Source organism: Strix aluco, chromosome 5, assembly GCF_031877795.1.
Source record: "Strix aluco isolate bStrAlu1 chromosome 5, bStrAlu1.hap1, whole genome shotgun sequence".
Lineage (NCBI taxonomy): Eukaryota > Metazoa > Chordata > Aves > Strigiformes > Strigidae > Strix > Strix aluco.
Window position 1 is genome coordinate 81,307,473 of NC_133935.1, and position 24,815 is coordinate 81,332,287.

Sequence of the window (24,815 nt, forward strand, 5' to 3'; positions counted from 1 at the left end):
AAGGAAAGGTCCACTCCTGAGAATCTCTCCTGCAGGAGGGGTGCTTGGAGCCAAGCTCGAGTTGCCTACTAGACTCACCCTTTCCTTTCACTAAAGTTCATCAGCAGGATTTCAGTATGAGTTTAAACCTAAGCCAGGACAGATCTGGTGAACTTGCAGCTAAAATAGCTTAAAGTCTGTATTTCAAAGAAACAGACCTCAAGACTGACAGGTTGAAAGACTGCATAAAATAAGGGCAGAGTAGACAAAAGAGTGCAGTCTGCTGTTGCTTTAGCAAGCAACTGGCATCTGCAACTAGGAACAATTTCATTCTTTCCCTGAGTTGCTGCATGACATGATCAAACAGGAATAACTATCTGAAATTAAAGGCCAAAAAAATAGTTCAATTGAATTGCTGATTTCTCTGTAAGGCTCCCTGAGATAAAAGAGTTGTCCCCAGGGAAAAGAGAGACCGGGGGAAAGCATGAAAGGCATGGTTGATGTCTTTTCTGCTTTGCATATAATCCCCGGAAAATTGGAATGTCCAAATGCTTGCAACGACACAAGCAGGACTAATACTCTGGGATCACATGAGCAATTATCTGATTCACAGGTGAAGATGGTAATAAAGTGGCTGAAAAGGCAACTGCCAGCGAGAGGGCAAGAAACAGCAGGCTCACTTGGTTATGGGTCATGCCACAAACACCTCTTGAGATCAAGCAGTAAAAATAATTAGGGTTTGGAAGGCAAGGAGTGAGGTTCCCAGATGGTGTGGGTGATAGATAAGGAGTCATCCTTTTTATCTGCTGCCAGGCCATCCGTTCATCCAGTTTTGTGGCTGACTCAGATCTCTGTTGACATGTGGGGCTCTGTGCTGGTGGAGCTGTCAGGGCAGTGTTGTTTCCAGCCTGGATTAAAGGTTAGGCAAGCTGTGTCTTGTTTTGAGGTCTGGTTATTTGCTTTTGTGTTTATACTACAGAGAAGAGAGAAACTCTTGCCAGAGCAAAGATGGGTTGACACCCCTTTCTAGAGGACTAGCAGCTGGGAGCTCAAGGGTGGATAACCAGGCTGCATCACACATGACTCCCACACCACACTGTAACACCCGGATGTAGCAGGGATGGCCTTTGCCAAACCTGCAGCCCTGCATGGTGCTTGTGGATGCCCTGCCCAAAGACACTTCATCCTTGTTTACTCATTTGGCAAATAACAAACATGACAGTCATCCCACCGTAGCCATGACGATCTGCAAACCAATCCGCCTTTCCTTTCCAGGTCTGCCAGTGTCCACACACTACTTGTAATTTGCCCACAGAGAAAGTCCCAGATGGTCCTTTGTAGATCCCTATGTATCTGATGTTGTGCAGAACTGGCTTTGGTCTAATAGTGCATCTGATCAAGATCTTTGTTGAGAAGCATGTGGAAAGAACATCCTCTGCTGTTGTCTTCACCTGAATAGCAGTAACATTTGCAATTACACTGCAACAAAAATCTCTTGGCATCTTCAGCCTTCAGGGAATAAGGTGATCTACCCTGAGGTCAGAAAGAAACTCTTCCTTGGGGCAGCATTGCATACCTAGAACTGCTTTGCAATTCCAGTGCCTTTCTTCAAAAGCACACAGTCCTAAGCTTCCAGCAGACAGAGTGGTAGGCTTTTCCAGTGTGGAGAAATGTCTTAAGAAGGACAGATCTCTGAGAGTGGATGAATAACAAAGCTGGTCAAAAGCAGATGCCTGTCATAAGGACTGTCAAGAACACAGTAGTCAGAGGCTGCCCATTAAGCTACCCACATTCTATTGGTGATAACAGAGGAGAGCAGATCCAGAACGTCTTGCATGTTCATGTTAGGGTGCTTGTGGTGGACCCTTTCTCTGCAGGTCATGCGGACAGCAGGAAAGTATGTGGGCAACCCTGTCATTACAGACAGTATGACCACAGCAGCAGTGTAGGAGAAGCTGTTGATGGGCATTAGTTGAAAGTATGCCAAATTGAACTGCTTTATTTGAGAAGGCATTTTATGGATCTGTTTTATATGCTGTGCAGTGACATGCCTAGCACTATGTTTCAAATCATAACTGGTAATATCAAAGTGCATGGCCTGCACAAATAAGGTGCAGAGAGGATGAGGAGTGCCAGCACCTTTCCATTCCCTGCACCTCCTGCACCTGGTGATGTTCTCAGATGCCTCCTGCTAAGTGTTCGTAGAGGGAAAGCAAAAGCTATCAAAATCCCTTGCAGTGTGACTGCGAAGCAGACTCCTTCCCAAGCCTGTGCTGCTTTTGAGCCCATTCATGCTGTACAGGATTGTGTAAGATCCTTCTTCTTTGGTCAAACTGACAAGATGTGCCAAAGGCAGAGATATAAACCTCTAGAGGGAGATAGTGCGGAGAAGAAAAGATACTGGGGTTACAGAAGGAATCCTGTCTTCGTGGGAGCTTGGTAGGGGTAGCATTTGTAAGGACATGCCCACACACCATCTCTCTTCAAGAGGTGGCGAGAAGCAGAGGGAACACTAGGTCGTGCTGTTTCCCCAAATTCTTGTGCAGCGGTGCTGGGGCTGGATTGCACATTTCCCACAGGGACTGAGGGTTTTTTTCTGCTGTGGGTTAGCAGAGAACTTTGATCGCACCGTTTGGGTGTTCTTGCAAGGAGATTAATTGTATTTGCTGCGTGAAATGCTTTGAGCACAAAGGCAAAGGCGCAGGGCAGGTCTTTATAGGGAGCCAGAGCTCCTGCACTCAAACACGAGATAACACTGCTTATATTATAGGGAAGGAATGATGAATAACAGCAACAGTTTGGAGGGTTTAATTAGCCTTCCTGCTATTTCCATCAAAAGGGGAAAAATAAAGTGGGAATTCTCTTAGGATACAAACTCAACCGTGTGCTGACGCGAGGCGCAAATGAATGCCATCTGGGCACGGGAAGGAGGCAGCTCTATCTGAGTCTATTGTACTACTTTAAGTGTACACTTGAATTCACTCTACCTTAAGGCTGAGCATTTAGCAAACTGCTGCAAAGTAATCCTGTGTCTCAGTAGGGAAACAGCTCAAATGAGTGGTGTATTGGCTTTGTTTCCCTCGCACGGTAAAGAAAACTCTCTGCTCCCAAAGAAGAGTTCCTTTGTGTTCCCGCTGTTAAACCATGGCTTGTGCCCCCTAAGGCTTTTAAATGAATACATGAAATCAGTGCGGGGATTTTGAGCTCTGTAAAATTCATTGCTGTGTGCACACTTGAGCAGCACACAGGAGCTTTAAGTATTTTCCTTTAATTTAGCAGGGAGCTGTTGCAGCTGCTGTGGCACTTCAAAGACCATTCTGTATATTGCTCCTGCACCTGACAAACACAAGACCATGGTGTTGCTAAACTGCCAGTTTGGAGGGAAATGGCTTTGCAAGCAGCAGCCAGTGCCGTCTCATGCTCTTAAGCCTGGCTATAGCCTCACCATGTCTGTGTGTCCTACCCCGTCACTCTAGTCTGGCCCAGTTCATCCATTTTCATACCAGCTTGTCCAGTCTCTTGCCTAAACATAGACCACTTTTGCTGGTTTCTCTCTGCTCATGGGGTCTCTGCAGCACTTCCTATTCAAGGAGGGTTTAGATATTTTCAGTGACAATGTTTTTTTCTGCAAATCACATGCTGACAACTCTTCACTGCATGTTGCAGATGTGCTGGGACATGAACCATGTTCTCAGAACTATACCACTAGTGTCCCTTAACAGCACTCTACAAACCTCACATGGCTTCAGAGCCACAGGATGCATGTTGTGGATCTCAGAGCGCTGAGAAAAAATGAGCTCCATAAATAATTTGCAGGTGATAAGTGGTGGTATTTCCCCAAGACGCAGTGCAGGCAGGGCTGGGCCAGCTCACTTGCTACTCCCACAGCCAAGGAGTCAGATTGACTGGCAGCCCTTTCCCCATCACAACCAACCAAATAATGTATATGCAAATGTAATATTTACAAATCTGTGCTCTTGTGACTGCTGTTTTAACCCCATTCCTGAGTTGATGGCTGGAAAATAGTCATGAGATGTAGCAGACTGGAAGGAAAATGAGAGGTTTCTGCTGTTTAGGTCACCAGGCTATGTCCTATCTGAGTTAGTAGCAGCCAACAGATACAGATGTAAGAAGGCCAATTTTGGTCCCCCAGGGGCATGAGGCAGCTGTGAACCTGGTCCACCTGCCTAGCTGGGCAAAGCAAAAGCAGTGACTCAGTAAAACTGGACAAAGCACTTTTGTATGCTTGGTAAAATAAATATAAAATGAGTGGGTGTATTCAGCCTGTTGCCTGTGAAATGAAAGCTGTTGACCCTGCGAGGGTAAGTGCAGGTGTATGAGTAGGAATGTGTTAAGCGACCTGCACGCAGTGCCCAGTAACTCTCCTGGAGGTAGCAGGATGTCACAGCGCACATTGCCAGAAAGAGTGTTCAGCATGTGTGCTTGTATCATAAAACCACAGGAGGTTTGAAGAGACCTCTGGAGATCATCTCATCCAACCACCTGCTCAGTCACCTACATACAGCAGGTTGCTTGAGGCCATGTCCAGCTGGGTTTTGAATATCTCCAAGGATGGAGACTCCACAACTTCTCTGGGCAACCCATGCCAATGCTCGGTCATCGTCACAGTAAAAAGTGTATGTCCAGCCCTGTTTCCACCAGCCTCATCCCAAAAGGCACATTGCACAGATTTCTGGCCTCTTGCAACAGAAGGCTGAGACACCTTGGCAAGATAGGTGTGATTCATTTTATCCGTGCTGTACCTATTTCACAAAGAGAGAGAAAATTTCAAATACCTAAGCAAGCAACCAGGCTTTCAGAAGATCCTCAAAATAATGAGAAGCATCACTGTTACAAGCAGCAGCTTTTAATGCCTTGTTCCTCCCTTCATTTCCCTTTTTTTGGCTGTACAATGAAAAGTTTGAAAAGGACATAGTTCCCCATGCTTCAACCCAGAAGTTACCTCTTACTAACAGGAGTTAGGAACAGTGCTTTTATTTTAGTGCCTGGCAGGGCTTTTTGGGGAACTTTTGGTACAGGGGGTTGACAGAGACATGCATACAGGATGCTCTGTTGATCTCTGCTCTTTCTGCCTTCCTAAGCTGTGTTGTGACCACTTATACCTCAACACTACTGAAAACAGGGTATTTAGTTATAAGAAGTGCAGTCATATCTGTCAAAGACTATAAGACTGTAGTCCCTTATATGACATAATAACTGCACAAACAGGCACCGAGGCTCCAAAATAGAATAGCTTAATTGGTTTGCTTTCCCATGGAGATACTGTGCCAGACAATGAACCACAACAGCTTAAATCTATGCTTAACAATAGCTTTGGCTATAAATAGGATATTTCTAAGCAATGGGAAGAACATTTGGAGTAGAAGTAGATAACATTTTTCAGACGAATAGTTTATTTGATAATAAATGCAGTTTCAGGCTGACTGAAGCTATCCACAGATTCAGGCTGAATTCAACTAATGTTTTCTGCTACAAAAAGGGGGACCCTATTTTTCTTGACAAACCAGAAAAGCTCCATTCTAACATTTCAACGTGAAACATTTAAATCATTCACTTAAGAAAACTCTTCATCTTAGAATTCAGCTTGATTTTATTTCTTTATTTTGAAAAGCATACCCCCATATTAAATGAATTATTTTATTTTGGGTCCACCCCAAATAAATTGTTTCAGCTTTATAGAACGGAAAGTAAAAGATTTAGGAGGGACTTGCTTAGTCTGTTCCCACAGGTCTGGTCTGGGGCTTTGCTTGCTTTTTCCAGTGGCTTTGGAGTGTGAATATAATGTACAGCTGGTGAGCTTGTCTTTACAGCTGATAAAGCGAGTTACACCAGGGTCATGTTGAAATGAACCCTGAATACAGGTCAAGTACATAAAATAGAGTTCTCCTCCAGCAGTCTCACGTTACAGACCTGATTTATGTTTCTGGCGCTTGTGGTTCTGTTTGGAGCCTGGCATGGTTACATGCAATCTGCCCAGCCAAGCTTGAAAGCTCCCATTTTCTCAACTTGCTCGTATAAGGTGGGGAAGGTAAGAGGCATAAGAATCAGCTTTATAAGTCAGAGATTGATGGAATCAACACCAGTGGGTCTTGCTTTACTGAATGCATTTGCTGTCTGTAATCTGTGGGAAGAAAACTTGCTGAAACAATTCTTGCAAACAGACAAAATATGCCTTTTCCAGTCAATCTAACATATTAAAAGCCTCATTAATAATGGTTGCAAAGTGTGGAGAAACTATAGCTTCCATCTGTGGGTCACAAGGCACTTTGAAAGTATTACTTGAGCATCGGAAGATAGAAGGGAAGAAATCAATCTAGGCCTGATTTTCAGAGAGGTTTTATGGTGGCGCCTGGAAAGATTATTAATAACATATTAATAAGCAGATTAAGGACACATAAGTCCTCTTAAAAGAAGTGGGGGTTAGACTCCTAACTCACTATTGCTTTTTGCAAATCATAGTCAGAAAAGGAGACATTTAAACTAAGCGACTTCAGGTGTCTAATGCACGTGCCTAACTAGAGTACAATGTCCCTGCATTGCTCTGCAGTCCATGCAGGGTGTGGGAGGGAAGGCAAAGCTGCATCACACTCCTGCTCTGAATCACACTCAGGAGGAGTCTCTGAGATAACGTGATCCATGGCATAACACTGCATCTCTGCTAGGTCAAACCGAGGTTAATCTGCCCTCAGACCCAGCCTCCAACAACAGCCAGACAGAAATACTGAGGAGAAGTGTAAAACAAGGCAAGCCTGGAGAAATGCTTCCCCAGTACATCCTCCCACTGCCCAAGAGTTCCTAGTTCTACCACTACCTGAATGCATCATGTTTAACAACCCTTTATGGACTTTTCTTATGTTAATTTCCCTAATTCTATTTCCAACGCACTTATGCTATTGGCCTCCCTTGTATCCACTGGTGTTACTTTCCCTACTTTCACCATGAGCTATTCAAATAAGAACTTTTTCTCATTCTAAATCTGCAGCCTCATCATATCATTGCATAGTCCTTAGTCCTGGTGTTCCAGCATAAAATAATTTTAAAAAAGAATGATCCTTCTCTATTCACCATCGCTGTGTTCTTCATGATTTTATATACTTTGATCATATCTTCCCTCTGTCATCTTTCCCAGCCTCAGTGTTCCTTATCTATTTAGTCCCACTGCATAAGAAATTGTTTCCCACCTATATAGGGAGCCTGTGGTTAAAGCATAATGTGGGTTGCTACATCAGTCAGTGAGGATACATTCCCCTTGCCCAATACCAAAGTACAGATACCTTTGAGATGGCGCATAGCAGGCATTGGACTGTGCCCAGTGCCAGGAGTGAGCAGAGAAGGGAATGGAATGAGTTGTAGTCAGCTCGCTCTGTGGAGGAAATGTATGAGTCAAGAAAATAATAAACTAGTTCAAATACACTGTCTTCTGGATATGCATTTCTGGACACAGAAATGCTGCCTCTCTGGGATTCACAGATCACAAAAAGTCTGCAAACCTTTTAGAAGAAACCACAGATCTTGGTTTTTTTCTTAGAAGCCATGTAGACCAGAAGCTGCTCTAATGCATTCAGGCCTCGGTCCATGATGTGCTTCGTGGTCACAGCTCCCAAAGAGGCCCTTAGGAAATGTAGATTCTCAGCATGTATAATGATAAGACCAAATATACATGACAGAGTCAAAATAACTCAGGGTTGGCAACCACATCCACAGTTTGGGTATGCTTCTCCTTCACTTCCCTGGGCTCAGGTGTTGCTCTCAGAAGTTGGATTTCTAAAACTGGTTGAGAAAGGCTTTCTTCAGCAATTCTGCATGCTGCCTTTTCCCATCCCATTTCATTTTTCAAAGTTGTCTTTCACAGTAGAGGGGAAAAAAAAAAAAAAAAAAAAGAAAAAGACTTTTCCAACTTGGGGAGAAAACAGCGGAAAAAGAGAAACAGAACAAGAAAAAGTGATGGATTGCAATAGGTGAGAAGCAAGTGGCAGTGTGTCCTAGAGAAGTGGGAGAACCATGATCAAGATTGCTGCTGCTGTCCTCCATCTGCTCAGCACTCTGCCCACTTTGCTGCTGAGGCACAGATTTCTCTCCTGTTTTAACAAAAAAGTCCTGTGCTGGTCATAGAAACCATCCCACCACAAGATTGTCAAAATTAGCCTGTTTATTCTAAAACTATGACTCTTCTTTCTGTTCAACATATGTATTTAAGAACATCATAAAGATATTTTTCTTGGTCATCTACAAGGGGAAATGTTCCTTGTATGTGAGTGTCTCCTCATTCCCTCAACCCAGTGAAGAGTGGTCACAAAGGGGTACTTTTGTGATGCTTGCAAGTGACTGAATTATCACAGATTAGAGAGTTATAACTGTTAATTTAAATTAATATATTTTACATTCTTATTATAGCATGCCGGAAGCATGTAAACATCTTCACTTCAAGCTGATGACTAGTAATCTGTTAAGCCACAGTAACTTCAGCTCTTGCAGTGCATCTCCCTTCTTGAAGGAAAAGCTGAAACATTTAGTACTGTTTTGGTCAGTGACAGATGACTGCTTCAGTGACATAAATAAAATTTGCATGTCCTTGGTGCTTGAGTCAGAGCACACCAAAATATCCTTCTGAAATGAAGAAGACCATATATTCTAATGTTTGGAAACTGGAAAGAACAAAGGGGTGATTTTCTTTCCTGGGGGTTAAATTCTTCTTGTGTCTCCCACCATCCATGTCCAGGGCAAGTCCAGTAGAGGTGCTGGTCAAACCCAGCCCAGATCCTGTCCTTGAAGGGTCTCATATACCTTCCAGAAATGCTGAGTGGTTTTACCATGGCTGCACCTGTCCTCCACAGATGTTAAGTGGGATTTTCACACACTTCAGCTGATTGCTCAGGTTGCATTGAAGGCTTTTGCCATACAATCCCAGAGCAGCAAGGATCTCCAGGGATGTGGTCGCAGCCTTTAGGCTGCTTCTTTGAGTGTTTTCCTCTCACTTTTTAGTGCATATAACATCTCTGTGCTGTATGCTTTTAAATCTTTAGAGGTCTCTCACCATCCCATGCTGCCAATCGTCCCCTCTGCCTCTCCAAGCCCTTTAATCAGGGCACTTTGCCCTCACTTACCCATCAGTACCAGTGGAGACACAGCCGCATATAACCATTGGGGACCTCCCCCATTGACAGTGATGAGCAGCTTGATTTCCATGCTGCTTTTCCCTCCCGTATCTGTGTCCCCCCTTCCCCTCATGGCACTGCCCCTTGTTTTCACCTGAGGGATGAAGAAGCATGTATCAGAGCAAAGCTATTATGGAGGGGTCAGAGCTGAGCTGGTGAGAGGCTGTGAGCAATGTGAGATAGTGTTCCCTGGGACACCCTCTCTCTTCTGACCTCCAGGCAAGTGAGGAAATGATGTAGGGAAATATAAAGAACAAAGTACATGGCCAGGATGCTGAAAAGAATGAGGATATTTTAATTTTGTTTTGGTCACTTTCCTTAAAGTGATGAATGAGCCAAAATATCCCATGTCATACCTCTATACCTGCCTGTTTTCCTCAGCAAAATAAGAGCAGTCTGCAAGCATTGTCTGTTCATATGCTAGATCTTATTGCTGCTGGAAGAGGGATGTATCAGTGAGGAATGTATTTCAGCTCCAAAATTGGCCCAGTGCCCCACAGACCTTCTCCATTTCTTTGGAGGAATGGAGGACAGCAGGACATTTGGGGCTTGGTACTTACTTTATAGCGTAGAAAGTGTGCAAAAGTACAGAGACAGCAAGAAAACCCTTCTGTGGGTGTTTGTGTGACACCTCACACCTGGGGACCGGTTTGCTGAGCTCGGTGGGGTCCCTGATGTGAATGACTTCTTACATATGGAAAGAGGAAAGAGAAAGACAATGTGAGTGAACCTCCCTGAGAGAGGAGCCTCAGGAGAGACTGTGCCTCAGCAGAGAGCATAAGCACCTTCACCTTATTAATAATCTCTTGTTTAAGGAGAAAGAGGGTCATCTAGACGCTGTCTGGTGTCTGGGCTTTGCTAGAGTGCAGATCTTTAACAAAGGGCATGCCACTGTTAGAAGCATTTTGGGACTGAAGGAATTAAGGATCCTGGCTTGTACCTAGAGTTGAAACAAAAATTGCTGTGGGGCTTAAACCTGTTTTTAACAAGAGTACGTAGCCTGCTAGGTGTGGTGTGAGATTAGCAATTTAGTAATACAGGCCTTGGCTTCCTGCTTTCCACTAAGTGTTTAAAACCCCTCTAAAGAGGCCCATTACTTTGTCTTTTTTTGCTCTTGCATTAACTAGGCAGTTCAGAGCAACGTAAACACAGAAGTAGAACAGGGGTTCCCTTGCAGAGATCTCGGGGTTTTATAGCTAAGTGCCTTCTGATGGGTCTGTCAGAGCAACCCGGGAGAGCAAAACCAGTCACTCCCCAGACCAACCATTAGCTCTATCTTCAGAGTCCCTGCAAGCACTTTTCATTTGTCCTCTGTTGAACTCATCGAGGAGAGTAATGGCTTTTCTCGGGTGACTGGCTGACGTTGAGAGAGAGGGAGGCAAAGTGAGCAGCCGGGCTGCGGGCACAAGGATTTGGGGCAGAAAGCCTCCACAGGAGCCTTCGGGGATGTCGTAGTGGATGGCTGAGTGCTGCTTCATGTGGGAAACAGGGAAAGGGCAGGCAGAAAGCTGCTGAGAAACATGTGACATCCAACCTGCTGACCTCTGAAAGGCTGTTTGAAATAGGGAGCCAGGAGGGAGAAGTGGCAGCTGGGGCCTTTTTGTGTTTTCCATTCACAGGAAGCAAATTTATTAAGGCTTGTGAGGTCCCATAGCTTAAGCAATGAAATCTCTGCAACTGTTTTGCTTTCCAGTACTGGCTGTGGAGCGTTTTCAGACAGTCCTGCTTCACAGATGCTCTTGAGAAACTGGGAATTGGCTTGTGTTACTTGCGCAAGTCCATCAATGCACATAGCCATTGCAGTCCCCGTGATTTGTTAAGACTGTATTGACATCTCTGGATTCAGCCTTGCTCTACTCTCCTGACATCACATACATCCCCAGCAGGCACCCACTGATCCACAGGGTTTGGGTCCCACTGTTGTACATACTAGAGCCTGTTTTTGCAGTAAAGTTCCTGTTAAGGAGTGTAAGGAGCAGATATCATGTGCTTTTAACAGATATTTTCCTGAAATCGCTACAGAAAAGTAGCAATTTCTGCATCTCCTACGCCTTTGTACATGCACAGGGCAGAGCTGGGAAAGGATCAAACGCCAGAGCACCAGGCTGCTGCTGCTAGAGATGCTGGCTGTCTGTTTTACCTAAAATCCTTTAATAACCAAAGCAAGAACACCTACTCTGCAGGCAGCAGAGGAAATCTTGTAGTGGAACGTAATCAGTGACAGATTTGTCATCTCTATTCCATCGCTGCAGCATGGGGAGGAATCGCTGCTGATCGTTTCAGTGAAGCACCATGATAGAGGAGACCACTGCCTCTTCAAGCTATCTTTATGTTGTGTCAAGCCAGGCTTCAGTCATGCTGGGGTAGGGAGAGGATGTAAGATGGTGCAGTGGCACTGCTTGCAGTGTTACAATCTCCTTGGTGCCTGATCTCTGTGATCTGATCACACCTTCAGAGGTAAGTCACACTCCAGATTTGGGATCAGAATGTCATTTCCCCAGATGGTATTGTCGGGGGTTTTGTGCCTTTACCTGGCATGACTTCCAGTCTGCTCCCTGGAACCATCCAGGAAATTCACCTAATGCATCTTATGTTTGTGTAGGAGCATTGGCAACGCTTTGGTGCCTCCTGCCACAGCTTCCAGTCTTATTTGCAATAGAGCGTTGGTGGGTTTTGTGATGACGGGGGCATGGGATGAAGACATCCTTTGGCTCTTCCTAAATTAAATATCATTCCTAGGATTACCTGAAGCAGCAGGAGTGTGAAGTGGCTGAGCCAGCCAAGGTAGTCCTTCCCATCTCCTTCTTGCTGCTGGCCCTTGCCAGGCTTTGAGGAGGGGGTTCAACCCACTGAGCTGCCAAGACTGCCTCCAGGAGTCAGTGGAGGGAAAGGCTGAAGGTCCACAATATAAATGGCCTTTTGTTGGAAGTGCTTGATGGTCTTTTTTGACTATGGGCAGCCAGGTGAGGCCTGTGTTAGCCATGATACCCCCCTGTAGGGAGCTCAGTGAGGGTGAAATGAATCTGGGGGGACCAGATGTCAGGTCATGGAGAATAGCATCCTCCTGGGAGTCTCATACTCCCTGAACCCTTCCTAAAGCCTTGACTCCTCCGACCAGGTGATTATCTGACAATACCAGACCCAGTCAGAAAACAAGATTTTTTTACCCTTCACCATCTTGGGGAAGAGCATTAAAGTACAGCAAAGTATAACAAAACTAGGAAGCAATAAGAAAGACCCCAAGCAGTATTTTCTTTTATGAGTTCCATAGTTGGAGGCTTTTTGTTAACAAATAAAATCATGCTGAGGTCTGATTCATGTTTTTTTAATGCCTCAGAAGTCTGCAGTGTCATTCTCCTGGTTTGGCATCCTAATTCAAAGTGAAATATATAAAGCCAAAAGGAGTGTGTCAAGGAGTTTCTCTAGCTTTCATCATCTCTTTTTCCATGAGCAGGCACTGTCCTGTTTTAACTGATTAGCAATGTGTGAAAATGAATAGAGGGAAGGGCTTGGTAATGAAATGTTAAAGGGATTTTTATTATTGTTTTTGGTGGTTTCAGGATAGAGTCTTTGTGGGTATAGTATCAGCTAAATATTCAGCAACTGAAACTTGCTCTTACCAAGCTTATAACAACTCACTGCAACGTACTTGCACTGTCCGGCTATTAGGACAAATTAACGGATTTTAATAGATGCTGTCAGCAACTGGATACATATCATAAGAGGACCTTTATCTTTATGCAAAATAAGGATATGAAAAAATATGTGAGGATGCGGCGCAAGCTCCCGCGGCTCTGCAGACCGTCACGGGTGCCGGCCGAGCTCAGGGTCTGCACGGCCCTGCCAAAGGTGAGCTGCTGGCACCGGGGCGGAGGTGGGTGCTGGGGAATGTGGAGGGTTGGGGCGGTGGCAATGGGATTAAATTTAATTATGGACCTCCGTAGGATTTTCCCAGAACAGAAATATTTTGAAGATGGAGGAGGGAGAGGGATAGAGTGGGCCAGGGAGGTGGGGACCTCTTCCCTGAGATATCCTCTAGGACATACTCTGGCCAGGTTAAATAAGAGTTTGCTTGACTACATTAAGTCTCTTCAAATTCCAGCTAAAATAGCAAGAGGGAGCCCACAGGGGCTGCTGAGAGTGGTCAGCTGGCAGCAGGTTGGAAAAACATCCTCCTTAATCCCCGTCCGCGGTCAGGAGAGGCACAGTTTTCTGCTCTGATCTGCCTCCAGAGAAACCTCTCCTCTCCCTGACTGTGTGCAGACCAGTCGCCTAAACAAAGGGGTTAGAATCACCGAAAATCTCCCTGCTCCCCTCCATCCTCTGTCACCTCTACAACATCTTATCATGTGACTATTTTAAAGTTTTAGGACACTGCTTCTTCTTGAGTCATCAAGCTCTGCTGTCCAAAAGCCCATGCATCACATAGCAGGAAACATTGCACATGTTTCTAAATGCCCAGCCTTACAGGAAGCGCCAGGGAAATACCCTGTCATTGCCTGAGGATAATTTCTGTGAGCTTTGTGGGATGTGAGCTAGAGGAGGAAGGAGGCAAAAGGATGTAAAGTCTGGTGGGTCAAGCACGGGACATTGTTTCGGTACTTTTAGGTGCATTGGATTCCTCTGTGCCTCTGTGTAACTCACTGTGAGCAGGTGATAATGATGTCAGCTGAGAGCATCGTACCTGCCGCATCAAGCAGGTTAATTCGCTTCTGCTTGCAAAATACCTGGGAACCTCAGGTGTCCCATGTTCACTGAGGAAGACCCGGACAATAAAACCCTTCAGCAAACACAGTGTAACAGAGAGGGGCTCAGCTGCCCAAAGCCCCTCTTGTGTGGACTCCAGCCACATGGGTAGCATTGAGGATGAGGACTGCTGTTTGCATCGCTGGGGCCCCAACCCTCTTGCTGTGCCAGACTTTGTAGAAATACTAATAGCAGAATTACAGGCACGCAATACCAGGGGACCGTAAATATAATTTTTAATTAACTGGCTATTCTACAGAGGAGACTTTGTGCAGCACTGCGAGACATGGGAACAAAGTTCAGCCTGTCCCTGTGACAGAGCTCCAAATTTCCCCTGCTCTTTCCCGACCCAACGCCAGCAAACAGATGTGCTCTGTGCCTCCTATTTATGCGCTCCCAAGAAATTAGCACCCCGTTAAGCTACACAATGCAGTGCATTTATTTTTATTTCACTGCACTGAAGCCTTTCAATGTTCAACTCTGCACTATTTCTTACTGGAATCAAATCCAGACCTAGCACCAAGAACTTCTTAAATCAACAGCCCATGAGGGTATGAATTTTGTGCAGCAGAACTAGTGCCTATATGTTAAGATAAAGAAGTCCCCAAGCTGCAAAGTCTCATGTTTCATTCAGGTCCAAAATGGAAAGGACAGAAGAGGAAGATTTAACTTCCAAATACCTGAAGCTGGGACTGTGATTTGACTGCAGTCCCATTTTAAGGAAGTAAACAGCTATATTTATATCTCCTGAATGTACCTATTATTTCAAGATTTCACCCAAATGAGTGAAAGTGACATGACAAAGCAGCACTGTAGAGAGCCAAAAAATGTGTAAAAAGCAATTGATCCATTATAGATGCAGTCTCAGGCAAGCTCAGTCTATTTTTAATCATTTTAATAATGCAGCTGATTTGCTACATCAAAGAGGGATCCCTTCCAGCAAGCTAAATAATAGGCTCATGTGGGTTGGGGCACCTGGACATCTCCAAGAGTGTGCACGGCACAGCAGACTCCCAGGGAAATGGTATCACTGTGGAAGCCCTGCCCAGCAGGTCACCTTGAGACATAGGAGACCCCAAAGAGAAATGGATGATGTTTTAGGAAGGCAAGGGGAGAAGCCAGTGGGGCATTGAATTGCAGCAAATAGAATTAGAAAAGGGCAAGGTTTCTTGATAATTTTACAAAAGCACATTTCTATTGCTGTGATTTGGTTAGGTGAATTGTGTAGCAGAAATTGCTTCCATGGGAGACAGATTTGGGTATGCATAGACCAACCAGGTCAGGGAACTATTAATTTCTCCATGTTCTTCATGTTCCCCATGTTCTCAAACCCATCTGACCATCACCCATGCAGCTTCCCTGTCCCAAAGACAAAATGGCTCCTCCATCCTTGGGTGGCTTGTTTGGCCCTGGGGGTAGTCTGGAAGAAAGAAAAATTGAGGTTTTCCCTCTCTTTTCCACAGCAGCTTTTAAATGAGAGTGCATGTGAAAAGAACAGGAGACACATGCCTTCTAACCAAAGGATGGCTTTCACAGCACTCAGTTAAATAATGAAAATAAAACAATGTCTGAGTTACAGACAGTGGTGTGAGGCCATCAAGGAAAAAGGGACCACACATGAGGAGAGAGTAATGCAGTGAGGACAGTGAAAAAAGTCAGACAGCAGCATCTATGCCCAGGAAGGAGATGAGATGTTGGTTGAATATAGTGACAATAAAACAGAAATTATAGCCATGATTTTTAAACTTGAAAAACCGAGTGCTCTACAACACCTGGGTCTCTTCAGAGGCAGGATGATCCAGGACTCCATTTCACTGATGAAAATCTCACTTCATAAAACAAACAGAAATGTCCCTGTTAAAGGCTGTAAAAAGGCTGGGGTGAGCCTTGATGCTAAACCTGCCAGTGACTCCAGTCATCGCTTTCCTTCTTCGTAATACCTCGGGGCTGCTGGCCCTTCCCATCTGGGGACTTCCTTATAAAAACGTTTATCTTGTTGTCGTGTGGAAATGGCATTTTTTTCTCCATTATGGAGCTATGTCAATCCCACTGCGGGCGAGAGGTCAGGAATGGGACTCCCACGCTCATTCTTCATCTGGCAGCATGGGCCAGCCCCAGCCTGGCAAGCCCATCAGCTGCAAGCAATGACTTCTCCATCCCATTGCCCGAGAGGGGATGGGCAGACACGTGGATCTCAGATGGCCCATTGATCAGCTCTCAGACACTTTGTAGCCTTGCCTGTCTGTGCACTATGTACCTGCAGGCTTGGCCCACACAGTTTAGGACCAGGAGTTGCTCTTGAAGGAAAGGTATATTTGTAACTGAGGTTGCCATTGGCCACGATCAGCCCCTTTCTCCACAGATGGTCTCACACGCCAGCTTTGCCAGCAGCAATACAGCTACAGGTCAAAGCAGTCCCTCCATGAGATGTCATTTCTTTGGGACAAAGGCAGGACTTATAAATAAAGGAAAATAAACATAAATAAATCCTTCTTATAAAAAAAATAAAATCAAAAAAAGCATACCTGCTGTGAGAGAAACAGGTAGCTTCTGCTCAGTAGATTGGAGCCACAGGTTGCTTAGGTCGTTGGTCAGGAACAGTGTCACACCACTTCCACATCTTCAGCATGCACATACCTTCCATGCAAGCCTAGCAGCAGTATCTAAAGATTTGGTGACTTCATGGACTCTCTGATATGTCTGTCTTCCGGGGGTCAAAACACTACATTGAGAACTTTGTTTTGCAGAGTCTGGAATTGGCTTAGGCATTTAGGAAAATTCATGATAAATTTGGGGCAGCTTCTCATATGGGACTGAAACTTGTGAGCAGTCATATGGACTCAGAGCAAATGTTCATGCAGTGTCCCATCTCCAGCAGTGAGTACGAGTGGTGCAGAGAGGAGAGTGGAAAGCATACTTTCCCTGGATATTCCCCCACCTTCCACAGGTTTTCAGTTCAGGGACCTCCTGTGTTAGATGTGGCCTCTAGATGTTCAGTATCCCTCTATGGATTTATCATCCGTTAATTTGTCCAGTGTTTTTCTGAACCCAGGTAAAATTTTGCATCCTTACCATCTTTTGGCAAGGAGTGCCACAGATCAGCTATCAGCTGTGTTTGAATCGCTTCCTTTAATTTGTTCTGAGCATGGTTCCTGTCAAGCTTCTGTTGATGCACTCTTATTCTTGTACTGGGCGAAAAAGTCAATCCCTTTTCACCCCCTCACCATCATTCTGTAGATGTCCTTAATTTCTCCTTCAGGCATCTTTTCTTTTTTTTCACCAGACCAAAGAGTCCACTTTTCCTCCTTAGTCATTTCTTTATAGGAGCCATTTTTTTACATTTAATCATCTTTATTGCCTTCCCTTGAACCCTGTCCAACACCTCTGTATCTTTTCTGGAGATAAGGGGATCAGAAGATAATATCCAAGATATAAATGAACCCAGGTTTGTTTCAGTGGCATATTAATATTCTCTTTTGCTTGCCCCTTGGTAATTGTTAATATTTTATTTGCTTATTCCACCACTACTGAGCAATGAACTGATATTTCATAGAACAGTTATAATCCAAATATCTTACTCCTGAGTGAGCCCAGAGCCCATAATTTTATACGTGAAGTTCAGAACATTTTTCCTGCCATGAACATTACTTCACATTTGGCTACATTAAATTTAATTTGCTGTTTTATTGCTCATTCACTTAGTCTCATCATATCTTTCTGCAGGCCCTTGTTCTCACTAACCTGAATACCATGGTGTCATGTGAAAACTGTATTCCCTCACTGCTCACCCCCTTTCTCAGACTGTCTATGAATAGGCAGAGCAGCATGTGTCCTCACCCAGATCTCTGGAGAAAACCAAAAGGCCATTTCCTTGTCACCTTGATTGCAGGGACTACAGATTTGCAGGACTCCCTCTCTGGAGATACTGTGTCATAGCTAGATGCCTTCATAAGATGAAGTTGTTGCGTTCATCCTGGAGAGTAGCTTTGAGGTTGGGCCATAAACTGATGCTCAGCCTTTGATGCAGCGTTACATTAATGCATTCATTGGGAAATTATCACCAAGGCCTTCAGCTGACATTGAAAGCTACTGCAGGATGGGATTGACTTACAGCATCATGAAGCAAGGTGAAGGCAGATGGCTGTGCCCTGGGCCAGCTGGAGCCTGTTAGACTTCACACTTAGCTCCAGATTCAGTGAAATACTGCAATCCAACCTGGAGGTGTCAGGTTGATGGGTTCCTATGTCCAGGTTTTTGTGTGGGAAGGAAAACTGGAGGTGGAAGGAGGGTTTTGGAAGCTGATGGTTCCCTATCATCCAAGTTTACCAAGAGGATGGGACCTCCCTCTTCACCTTCCCCAAAGAGAACAACTTCATGCTTTGTTGCAGCAGATCTATTATTGCTATCAAGAGGAGAAAGCATAGAAAAAGCTGTGCAAGAGATCAAAAAGACTCATCTTCAAATCCTCACTTTGATTATTTAAAGCAGAAAAGTTCATAAAAGTTCCCTACTAGTTGGGTAAAAACATGGCCCAGCTTTCCACAGCTGAGTTGCCATCCCATCCCATGCTTGTGGCACTGCCCCAAATGGGCCTTCACCCATATTTGTCATACGTGTTCATAAGCCACAATTACTGAGCATTTGACCCTTTGGCTAAACCTGTGGAGGTGAGCCAGAGTCCCTTTTCTGGTGGGGTCCATGATCCAGGCATGCTTTTTGCCTCATACAAGAATAATCTGCCTGTTCTTCCCCACACACACCTCAGCTCTCATCTTTGCAAACTGGGCTGGCCCAAACATAGCATCCTGGGACTAATTAGGCTCAGATCTGCTCTTTAACCCTTTCTTGTCAGCTTTTGGCTTTACTCACTAAACTTTGCTCTCTGTTTTTACACCCCGTCTTTGTAAACCAGCCCTTGCAGGGTGACACTTACCTACCATCACTGACCACCTTCACCCCTAAAAATCCCCTAAGAAACCAATTCTGGGACCCAGTGTGTCCCCACATAACATTTCAGTTTTTTAAAAATGGCATATTTTGCTGAAATCTCGTTTTGGCAGAAATGTTCCAACAGTCTTCACTTTTCACCTCTCTTCTGATATCTTATTCCTAAATGGTAGAAAAAAACTAGGAAGGAAGTGAGGGGAAAATGTGGGTGTAGAAGAACATCCTGTTCTGCACAAATACCCTGGTGTGTTGTCAGATGGATGCTCAGCTTTAAATAGAAGAGGTCTCATGCTTGCAAAGGCCAAAACAATAAATTCTCAGGAATTAGAAAAGATGGAAATAATGATTTAATAAAGGAAGTGTTTGGACTTACTGCATTAAAGAATCAACCAAGTTAGAGCTTCTTATTATCACATGTGATTTCATTTTTGTGTGTGCCTATAATGCACACGCACGTATGCACAGAGGGTTTGGGAATAATCCCTGGGGAACTCAGTGAAATTCTGTTTCTTGTTTATCATATTTGAGAGGCTATTTCCATAAAAGAGGTCATTTGGGGTAAGCAATGTTGAAGTGAGAGTTAGAAGAGAACCAATGGGATAGACTAAGAGGTCCCCAAGCTTTGATGTGTTTGAAGAAGTTCTTCTGCTTAGATCGGATTTTGTGACTGTGATTTCTGCCATCCACTTTTTGCAAGGGGTTGAGTGAAATAACTTTCTGCACACTGGTGACCTCTTTTTTTTACCTTCAGTATTTTTTTAACACAGCCACACCAACTGCTTCACTTATCACTAGAACAAGAAGATTTTTTTTTCTCATCTTCTGCACATTTTCTATATTTTAGAACTTTTCCCTTTGTGCTTTGCTTTGAGTCTGAAATTTTTAGTGCAATTTCAAGGAAAAATTGAAAGAGAGATACCCTTGCATGCAAAATACCCTGCAGTCTAGGAATCAGGAAAATTCCACAGTACTTACTTCAGCAGAGCAACTTTTTACATCAACAGTATTTCCCCCAAACTTCTGACCATCTCCAAGGACAGTTAATATTGATCAGTAGGAGAATTGCTAAGCTGAACATTGCAACTGCAAGAGTCTAAGTGCTGGTATATCTCATCTCTGCTATTTATTGTTGTGATAATGAAAGTCCAAGCCATGTAAAGCTGAGCCTGGGTAAGAATCCATGAACTGGTTCATCCTTCTTGCCGTCGTCAGTGGTTTTTGGTGCCAGGTGTTTTTTGAGTGGGAATCAGGGAAACCATTATGTGTTCCCTTAAGCCATTTTCTTGTGCCTGACACTATTTTCTTCATTGGTTTTGAAATAATCTTGAAATTCATCTTTGTGAAGACAAAAATGAGCCTGTATTGGAGTCAAAGAGTCTGTCATGTGGACACTGCATTCTGGCCCTGGAAGATGTCTCCTGTTGTTTATCTCTCTGGCCAATACAATGCAGCTACAGGGACAGTCAAGGGGCACAAGTGACGTGGTTGCCCTGCACTATTGCACAGAGGGATCCTACAGAAAAGGATCTTTAATTTCATATTTCAGTATTTAACACATAGCCTTTGTGCAATAAATGGGGTGGGGAGGGGAGAAGTGATCACATGTTCGGTTCCAGTAAAGTTCTTGTTGTGGTCAGACTGGTAGGACAGTAGAATCAGTTAGAGGCGGACAAATGCATGATTCAGTCCTGGTGGACCTCTGTTAGCTCGTACTGACACAGCCTGGCCACGGCTTGCTGTGGACCAGAGACAGGGACTTGCAAAAGGACAGTCATGCATACTTGTACTCAGGCTGCTCTTGTAGAAACCATAGCTTCCTGGGATCTCTGGATTTCCATGCAAGCCAGAGGAGATGAAGGCTTACCAGCAGTCAGGTCTTCTTCTGCAAATGCCTCCTAGAGAGCAGAGAGTGTGAAATCCTGTCTGCGGTGAAATCCACGTGCCCCATGCAGAAGTGAGCGGTGCATGCTAGCTCACTCATCAGCCTACTGCATTATGGTTTCCTGAGTTTTGACCACCTTCAATGTGATACCCTCCAAATATATTCCTTTGTGTTTCAATCCATGTTCATTAAAACACTCCTCCACTCATACTGGTTAAGATAGACGCTTTGTCAAAGCTTTAATGAAAGGGCAGCACGTGGATGATGAACATGCTTTCTCTGCACTAGACAAGCTTCCCATGCTGGGTTTGTTTCTGGAGCAGCTAATCTATTATCTGATGCAAGGCCTTGTGTGAATGAGAGTTGGTCCATCTGGAAAATGAATTACATGCCCTCCTTTGCTATTGAAACTATCCATCATATCATGTCCCAAATGGTCTATCATGTTGTTGTCTAGTAAAACTCAGCCATCAGAGGCAGCTTCTGTTCAGATGCTGATGCTAGATGTCTGAAAATGTCATTTCAGCTATAACTCTGAGGACATTTAGTTGGAATTTATGACTAGAGGTCCCTCTAAGCTCCATCAACTCTATCCATCTCACACCTTTATAAATAATATTGGTCTTCAGTTTCTGAATCCTTTAGGGCAGCCTTGTGGTTTTTTTACAGTGTCTGGAATACATCACATGCAAGATTTCACTCTGAGATTTCAAACTGTATGGTACATATCAAACAAATAAAAATAAGTTTGGCCGTGGATGTGGACATTATGGAAGGCAGTTTAGTGAACTTGGCACTGTCTGGGATGCAGGAGGCTTGGGCACGACTCCTGGCCATTCCAAGACTTTCAGTATTTCTCCTTTTTGTGCCTCGGTTTCCTTTCTATTCGATTCCCAGCTAGCATTAACCAAAACCCTTGAAGGATCCCCATTGGGTTTAGCTTTGGTTGGATCAGCTCCATCAGTACCTTACCACTACATGTGGTGCTGTGAGAGACAGACAAAAAGTGCTAAGCAAGCAAAAATGTCACCTTTTCTGCATTGACTTAAGTAGGAGCAGATGTGTGGAGGAACAGCAGGTACTTAGGATCACGTGTTAAACTTTCCATAAATACAGTAAAAGGAAGGGTCTAGCCCTAAGAATGCTTAGCACCCTGGATGGGGATGCTGCAGAGCTGAAGGCATTGAGCAGTGGGAGGACATTTCAGAGGGGGTGCCAGGGTGTTTGCAGAGTCAAACTCTGTAGGATTATTTGAGGTTATTCCCCTTTGTACATAACCTCAGCAGTCACCACTGTAGTCCAATGCCTTGGGGAGTGGGTAAGGGAATCTATTAATACTCTTAGGAAAAAATTAGTATCCAAACAACTTTTGTTTCCTTGTTTTTTACACGTCTGTGCTCTCCTCTGTCGCTAGCTACAGCGCAGAGCTTGGTATGCTCTGACAAAGAGCTATTGATTGTGTGCTTGTGTGAATTGGCCCAGCACTGGTCACAGCCAACTTCTGTGGGACCTGCTGCCCCTGTTCTACAATACGCTCCAGTGTGCTGAGCCATTTGTGAAAGGTCAGAAATGAACAGAGAAATGGACTGGAGTCAAAAACAAGTAGTCCTATAAATATCAGTCATAGTCAAAGGCAGTTTATTCCATTCCGCCCCTCTCTCTCCCTCTGTGTGTGTCTCTCCCTCCCTCTGTTGTGGTTTCCCAGATATAACTCCATGTTTCTGACTGGGAAGCTCTGAAAGGAAAGCAGAACGCACATTGCAGCTTCTGCTCCCATCTTGCACACATGGAATAATCCTCAGTCCCACAAGCAGGACTGACAGCCAGCACAGAGTCCAAGCATCATCTGGAATCAGATGTTAAATTTTGATTTCTCGGATTTTCTTTATCTGTGAGAAACTCATTTGCTACAGTTTGAGAACTAGCTTTGGCCACAGACGGTTTGGATTGGGACTCCTGAACGCTCTTCTCTGTCTGGAGCTAACGTTTGACTTCACAATGACTTTAGCAGCTAAATTAGAGGATATTGAAGTGACACTGGAGCACCTACTAATGGATGTGTTCGTAAGTATGCTACAATTTCCTATTTAAAGTGAGATGCTAATAATCCAAAAGACAGCATACAAATTTAATGGTGTACCCAAGTGTTGCACTGACTTAATTCGTTTACATTTCCTGATAAACTGGGTGTCCAGCACTACCAATGTGTTGTGGTATAGCTAAGGATATAGCTAAGCGGTAACATGCAAAACTAGAACAGTGTGACTCCAAGGCAGGTTCTGCATTGGTATTGGCTATCATCTACAATTTTGATGAAGTATGTGAGAAGTAGGAGAGATTTGGTCTGTTTGAGGAATATCTCTGTGAAAGAAGTGCATTGACAGAGCATTTAAACTGTGTATTGCTTAGCATGGAGTGTCCTTGGCTTTAGGATTTTGACAGCTATTAGATTACACTCCTTTACCACTTTGACTTTTGGATTAGTTTTGTAAGAGATGAAGGAACAAGCAAATGTAGTCAAGTTTTCAAGAAAATCAAGTTTATTCCTCCTGGGTATATCAAACATTTTAAACCAGTCTTAATCTGGAATTTGCTCCCTTGAAATGATCAAAGCTCAGTGAAGCAATGTATGATTTGCTTCTGCACATCTGAGATAAGAATCTGTATCATCTCTTTTTAAAAGTTTCTTAAAAATATCAAAACATTTCAAAACAGATTTCTGCTTTTTCCAACACAACTTGGTAGTTTTTGCCCAAAGGTCAGAGATGGTCATGTTTTGGAAGATTTTAGTGGGTGGGGGAAAAACAATGCTGAGGGATTGCCAGATCATTTATCTTCTTCCAAAAAAAAAGTCATGCCAAGGTGATCTGTACTCTCTGAATTCAGGCTGTAAGAAATAAGATGGCAAGAGACATTCTGAATTTTCAGAAGAGTTTTTTGGCATCTCTTAAATGAAATGCTTCAAATTTCAGGGTCTACTAATGAGGAATCTTAGGCATCAACCACAAAAGTGAAAAACAGGAGAGTTTGCCAACTTTCTAGCCTGTGGTCCAGTTACTAAGGTGTCCATCTGTTCTGTGAAATGGATTCAGGTCTCTCTGGGCTGGCGTCTCCCCTCAGCACTTTGGGGACTGCCCTGTCCCCTTTCCCACAAGTTACTGAAATAGGAGGTAGAGGAAAATACTTAGAGGCAAGCCTCTATGTAGGGTATGAAATGCTGAAATACTCTCTGGGCTGTAAGATTTGAATCAACCTAATGATTATTCACCACTCTGGGTTCAACTCCTTTCCCCAGCTCTGAGGACCATGCATCCCAGAGGAAATCCCATAGGGTTTAAATCCCCATGACAAGCAAAGATGCAGCATCTGCATCTCATGACCACAGCACACTGTGACAGTTACTCTGTGTGGGAAGTGGCTGGTGCTTTCTTTGGACTATTTGCAGTTGCTATAGAATAAACTTGGCACCGTGATCCCTCTTGGTCTATTTGTAGCTCAGCGTCACTTCATTGAGCTGGGCATTTGACACCTGGGAGACTGAGACCCTCAATGGGGCAGGTGCCAATGAACAGTGGGTGCTTAAAGGCATTTTCTTGCAGGGTTGCTCCAAGCAGTATCTCAAAGACTGCCAATATCTAGACAGCCAGGACTGACTGAACTGATTGAGGCTGAACAATGCTACATGTGTCTGATTGTGTTTGAAGGGCATGAAAAGACTCCTGCCCTGCTGGAACCACCCAGCCCTCTAAGACAGGTCATAGGGAATAATTTCTTCTTGGCTCTTCATGTCCCATCGTGAGCACTGTTTTGGAGCTGTATCTAGGTTTTGTCTCTTCTTATGTCCACGCCTTGCTTCCATCCAAGTGTCTTTCCTCATGGGTTTTTGTGTTTGTTTTGGGTTTTTTTTGCAACGATGGTGACAGTAGACCAGATAAACTACAGGCCAAATTCTCCAGAGGTGCAGAAGGCCTCAGTTCGTGAAACCAATGGAGCTCTTATCAGGTTGTGTTTGGAACTGGTCCCTCAAATGTGTAATTCCAGAAACACAGGGAAATGTCCCCAGCTGGGACAGTGCAGTTACAGCT

At 44.2% G+C, this 24,815-nt stretch overlaps 1 protein-coding gene across 2 annotated transcripts in view; it reads left to right on the forward strand.

Annotated features, from left to right (window-relative positions):
• FRMD4A (FERM domain containing 4A) overlaps positions 1-24,815 on the forward strand; it is a 287,750-nt gene that overhangs the window by 42,919 nt on the left and 220,016 nt on the right. The window contains exon 1 of one of the 2 annotated variants that reach the window (XM_074827963.1): positions 22,638-22,794. The exons of the other annotated variant lie outside the window; for it this stretch is intronic. Within the exon in view, the coding sequence (XP_074684064.1) occupies positions 22,729-22,794 (66 nt within the window). The 5' untranslated portion in view covers positions 22,638-22,728. Of the gene's footprint in view, positions 1-22,637; positions 22,795-24,815 lie in introns of those variants that run through there. 2 annotated transcript variants of the gene reach the window in all.